This window comes from Amphibalanus amphitrite, unplaced genomic scaffold, assembly GCF_019059575.1.
Source record: "Amphibalanus amphitrite isolate SeventyFive unplaced genomic scaffold, NRLGWU_Aamphi_draft 000045F_arrow, whole genome shotgun sequence".
NCBI lineage: Eukaryota > Metazoa > Arthropoda > Thecostraca > Balanomorpha > Balanidae > Amphibalanus > Amphibalanus amphitrite.
Window position 1 is genome coordinate 1,369,501 of NW_024881541.1, and position 6,000 is coordinate 1,375,500.

General features: G+C 47.8%; 1 protein-coding gene across 2 annotated transcripts in view; it reads left to right on the top strand.

Annotated features, from left to right (window-relative positions):
- Nucleotides 1–5,672, top strand: part of LOC122377485 (cAMP-dependent protein kinase catalytic subunit 3-like) — a 156,940-nt gene extending 151,268 nt beyond the window's left edge. For both annotated transcript variants that reach the window (XM_043357543.1, XM_043357544.1), the window contains one exon: nt 4,952–5,672. In XM_043357543.1, coding sequence (XP_043213478.1) covers nt 4,952–5,077 — 126 coding nt within the window. In that variant the 3' untranslated portion in view covers nt 5,078–5,672. The remainder of the gene's footprint in view (nt 1–4,951) is intronic.
- The last annotated feature ends 328 nt before the right edge of the window (nt 5,673–6,000 follow it).

Sequence of the window (6,000 nt, forward strand, 5' to 3'; positions counted from 1 at the left end):
GAAAATCTGCAGTGCCCCGCTGCCACTGCATCTGTCTGTACTGTTTGTTCATTGAATTAAAGTGGTTGTAGCTTGTTGATAAGATTGTCATCAGTGCTGTCATGAAAAAAGTTACAATTGGTCACAAAAAGTAGCAATGTGCATGTTCTTGGTTTATTTTAAATGTAGTACAAATGTTGTTGATTAAAATTCAAATTTAATGATGATACCTAATGATTACAACTGGTCTTAACCATGTCCACAAGTGACGATTCTCAATTGTATTGCACTGTAAGGTGTACAATTATGTAGGATAAGGGTTTCATTGGCTACATGTTGTCGTGAGATCCATACAGATCATAGGTTCTCCACAAATTTTTGCCCGCTGGATCCACAGAGATCATAGATCCGACCCCTAAATTTTGTCGAGAGATCCATTCGGATCATAGATCCAACCCCTGAATTTTGTCGAGAGATCCACTCGGATCATAGATCCAACCCCTCTATTTTGTCGAGAGATCCACTGAGATCATAGATCCAGCTCTCGGATCCATGCTCATGTCTGTATGTGATTCTACTTTGTCTATCAAATGGCAATCTCGGTTTTTTGAAAATTTTGGATTTTGAACGATTTTTTTTTCTAAAAAAACTAACTTTTTGGAAAATAATTATAAAATCCAAAATTTTGAGTGTATCGAAAAAACCGGCATATATGTCAGAGAACTGGTCTATGTGCACCTACATACCAATTTTTAGAAGAATCGGTTCAAAAATGTGGGAGTTATTCAAAATTTTATAACGTCACGACACACAAAATTTCCGAAAAATGATTTTTTTGGAAGTTCTAGACCTCGTACGGAAACAAAAATAGCACCATTCGATTCGTTGTGATAAACTGCATCAGATAGAAACCTTTTTAGGCCTTAACAACCAACTTCAAAATTTGACCTCACTTGACCTGACCTTGATCTGACCTCGACCTGAAATTCATCCTGATGTGGTCCATATCACTTATTGAGTGTGCCTATTGAATTCTATGAATAAAATGACCCATAAAACATGTGTCGCACATGCCCTTTTCTATATTTCGTTTTTGGTGACCTGGCCTGACCTTGAACTTGACCTTTGCTTGATATTGTATGCAACGAATATTGTCTTGGTAGCCTAAGAACACGTTTTGGGCAATCAGTCTCAGTCCATTCTTCGGCAACTACGGTGCAAGGCCGATACTGTAGAAACTTGCATTTTGTACCCTTGACCTGACCTTGACCTGACCTCTGACCTACTTAAGCAAAAAAATTTGGGCTCTTAAGATCTGCCTTGTTGAGAGCTTTCGATTGCCGTTTTCCCGTCTTTCTACGACCATCGGTTCGGAAGTTAGACAGGGGGCAGAATCTGCCCCCCCCCCCCCCCAACAGGGCGCGTATGGCTGAATAGCCCAGCGGGGCGCGGGTTAAAATCGAGTAAGCGGTTCCGTCCATGATAGCTTTACATTACATTGCAATACAAGTTCGACAGCATGACATCACCACTGTTCTCATATCTGGTTCCAAAACGCACGCATGGAAATTATCGGGAAGAAATCACATGTTAAAATTAGTCGATGTTCGATTTTCTCAGGTTCAGTTCTTATTCGAAAAACATACCTACTTTTTGTAGTCTTACATTTTGTATTTCAGCATTCACGATCGCATACACGCGCACACGCACGCACACCTAGACGCACTTGCACCCATACGAACGGGGGCGGTCGGGGGGGGGCGGTCGGGAGGGGGGGGCGGTCGGGGTCGTTCCACCGCGGCGCCGGTGCCACTCAGACCCTGTGCTCCCTGGCGCGGCGGTCACAGCGCCCCGCCGGCTCCCTCCGCGCTGACCACTTGGCTGCACAGGTCTTTGTGGAGGTAGAAGAAAATATAGCCGTTTCTCCGGGGTCCATTATCCAGAACGTCGGCCTCGTCGACACAGCTGACTCGGCGATCGTCATAGTGGAACCATCGGTCCCTGCCGACGCTGTATACGTCCGACACGTAGTGTCCGGAGTGCGTGGCGCCGCCGTCACAATGTTCCTAACCATCTGTGAAAAAATTGGATTGGGCCATTCATAACTTTCGCGGCAAACGCCGTTTTCATGCTTCAACATCACGCAACCGCGCGTGACCTTGAAAGACAGTCGTGTTGGTGTGTGAAAAAAATCCCTGTGTGGGGCGAAACTGCCGAGTGCCTGGCCCTTCCAATTCATTGTGAAGGCTACAAAGCATAGATGACATAAATTTCAGCTTGAATTATATCATCGAACCTGATTCCTTATCCCTTAAACATTGACGACAGAATGGTGCACTGAAGTCACAGTGAGTAAGTACGAACTTACGGAAAAGACTTGCATCATGACGATGAGCAGAACTAATGACTCTTCTACTCTCTGTGAGAGTCAAGACATGGTTGCTTGTGTACACTTTCTGAAATGAATGATTGCTGATCAGCGATATCCCAAACTCTGCGAGAATGGAAATGCATAGTCATCGTAGTCAAGCATTCACGTTCCATAGTAAACGTGTCTCAGGCAAACGGTATTTTGCGGTGAATTTTGAGCCGTGTGGAAATTCATCATGAAGTAAATTCAACGAAAACATTATCACGCAACGATATCTTCACGTCTTTTTATCTTCACTATACGAAAGAACATACATTTTTGAGTATGTATGGGGAATTTCTAGTTAATCCAATAATAAATATGGCAGTTAGAGGCCTGCTAAGAGTAACATGTCGCCGGCTGAGGCGGAATCGGCCGACGCGGGAAACGCAGCAATCACAATTTTGTGTTTATGCGTTCATATTTCAATTGTTTACGAACCGATTTTCAAAATTCTTTCACCATAAGATTGCCTGTACATTTCTTAGTCTTCTCTCAAAATTTGACGCGAATCGAACGTAATCAGCGGTAAGGAGCGCGATGTAAAGACGGAATCGTTCCGTTCCGTCCCGGCACAGTCTACAATTCAGGCGGCGCGTAGCGGTCGGCGCCGGCTGCCGAGTCGCCGCGTCGCCGCGGCGACAGGATGTTCACTTTACATCGCTATTACTAGAACAGTTGTGAACCGATTTTCTTATTGCTTGCACGATGAGATGTGCAATTCAATTCTGGACAGGTAGCCATAATTAATTTTGCATTAATATTATGAGATATTGGCGAAAACCAGGAGGGGTGGGGCGAAATTCGCTCTTCCCCCTCCACTGCGCGTGCTAACATACGTTTGCATATGTGCCATTTTCTTCAAAACTTATGAATGGCCCACTCTAATTTTTTCACAGGTTGTTAAGAGTATGGTAGACAATAAAATATATGAAAATGAGCCAAATCGAAGGTGGCGTGTTTTTTGCTATTTCAATTTTTGTGCTTAAGAACAGAGTTAAGCAAATTTCAAGGTCATATATTTAAGTAGGTGCAATTCTAATTAAATGCTTAAGAAATTACCTAAACAGTAAGGTTTATTTCATTCAAATCAAACAAGTACAACCAAAGTTATGGTCGTTCAAAAATATAAAGACGCAACATTTTGTAAAAATTTGATGCCCTATATTTAGAAGACCTGTGGTCAGAATGTGCAAAAAACATCAATGTAATGTCTGGGGCGACACAGGAACTCGCTCACAAATGTATAATGAAATCGCTGATGGTAAGGTGCAAAACAGCCGATTTTTGTTCGATTTGACGTGGAATGCCCCAGTTGTTTAGCACAAAAAGTGCTAATCTTTTTTACAGTGCTTACGTTAGCACCTAAGGAGCCTAATTAGCAGATATTTAGCACCATATATTGATATTTCGTAGGTCATGAAATGGGGTGCTAGGATGCAGCACCTTCATTATTATAAGGTGCTATACCTAATTAATCACGCTATTTTATAACGGGAGCTTAAACCATGCATCCATTTATCGAAGCATGCTTATATAAAGCATGTGGTGCTATATTTTAGCATCTGCTACAGAAAATGCTGCTTATTTTAACACGCGCAGTGGAAGGGTTGCGAGTACTACGCCCAGTGGAAGGGGGGCGGATGCCGCCGCCCCCCCTAAGATCTCAGCTCCCACTGGAGCTAGAAAGACGAAATTTGGAGGGTAGGTGAGGGCCCTGGGGAACTCTCTTGTGTGTGACTTTCATGACCCTAGGTCAATATCTTCAAGGTCAAATGAGGTCAAATGTGGTCAAACCTGCCACATGAACGACTTTTTTGCGTTTACACGCCGATAACTCAAAAAGTTACCGGCCGATTTTCTTTTTTCTTTCACCGTACGAAAGAATATACATTTTTGAGTATGTATGATGAATTTCTAGTTATCCAACAATAAATATGGCAGCTAGAAGCCTGCTAAGGGTAAGATGTCGCCGGCTAAAGCGGGATCGGCCGACGCGGGAAACGCGGCAATCACAATTTTGTGTTGACACACTCATAAGTCATAACTCAAGTTGTTACCGGCCGATTTTCAAAATTATTTGACCATGAGATTGCCTGTACATTTCTTAGGCTTCTCACACAATTTGACGCGAATCGCATATAATCAGCGGTAAGGAGCGCGATGTAAAGACGGAACCGTCCCGCCCTGGCACAGTCTACAATTCAGGCGGCGCGTAACGGCTAGCGCCGGCCGCCGCGCCGCCGCGCCGCCGCGGCGGCAGGATGTTTGACTTTACACCGCTATTACAAGAAAAGTTGTGACCCGATTTTCTTATTTCTTGCACGAGAAGATCCGCAGTTCAATTCTGGATAGGTAGCCAAAATTTCACGTTAATATCATGTTTGCGGCGTGAGTTATTGGCGAAAAACAGGAGGGGTGGGCGGAATCCGCCCCCCCCCCTTCCACTGCGCGTGTTAAGCATCATTTTTTAGCATCTGAATAGCACCCTAGTAGCACCGGTTTAAAGGGAGCTTAACTTGTTGACAGTGTAGGGTGACGCCCGTGCCCGCTCCGTTCCAGCCGCCCATCGTTCCCAAGGTGGCGTACGACGGCGACACGCGCAACTTTGACGACTATCCGGAGACCGACTGGCAAAAGGCGCCGGCGGCCAGTGAGAAGGACATGCGCCACTTCATCGACTTTTAGCCGCTCTCCGGCGCGCTGTGTGCCCGCGGAGCCGGTCCGTCCGTCCGCGGTGGGTGGAGGCTCGGCCGTCCGGCCGTCCGTCCGTCCGCGGTGGGTGGAGGGGGCCGTCCGTCCGTCCGCGGTGGGGGGAGGCTCGGCCGTCCGTCCGTCGTGCACAGAACTGTCGGCGAGGTGCCGGTCTGTCGGCTCGACCGTCAGACCAGTCCAGTGGGCCCGGCTGCCGCGCCCGCCGGCCCCGACTCCGGCGTGGACCGCTCGGCCGCCCGCGCGCCCCAGTGCTGACCGGCCGCCAGTCGGCGCGGGCCGCGTCACGTGCTTCCTTGTGAGCAGGCCGGGCTGAAAGGAGTCAGTCTCTCCAGCCTGTTCAGTGTGGGGATGGGGTGGGGTGTTTAGGAGGGGGGGGGGGGTGATCAGATGGCAATAGGAGTTGGATGTTTATTTGTGGTGCAGAATTTTAATGAGTGCCGTGGCCTTGTGTTTGATATTTGTAAGCCGCGTTTGCAGTGCTATCGCCAGTGACAGGACTTGTTCTATAACGTGCTCACCATTTGCATACGGTATTGCAGACAGGCGCACACAACAAACAATAGCTGCACATGGCTGTGTTTTCCTTTGACGCGCTGTGACGGTAAAGACAGCCGCCGCGCTGGTGACGATTCATCGTGAAGGAGTACCGGCGCTGGTCAGGCGGCCGCCGGCGCCCGACCAGTGCAGTGGGGCAGCGGTGTGTACTGTGTACGCTCTCAGAATAGCGGCGCCGGCCGACTCGGCTCACAGCGTGCACCTGAGCGCGTGCCGGCCGTGCTTGCTGGGCGGCACGACCCGGCTGGCCGCCCACGGCCTAAACGGCAACCGAGTGCCGGATGTCTGCACCGGAATCTAAGTAGGTACCAGCCAACTGGCGGGGTCGCGACCCACCTGCT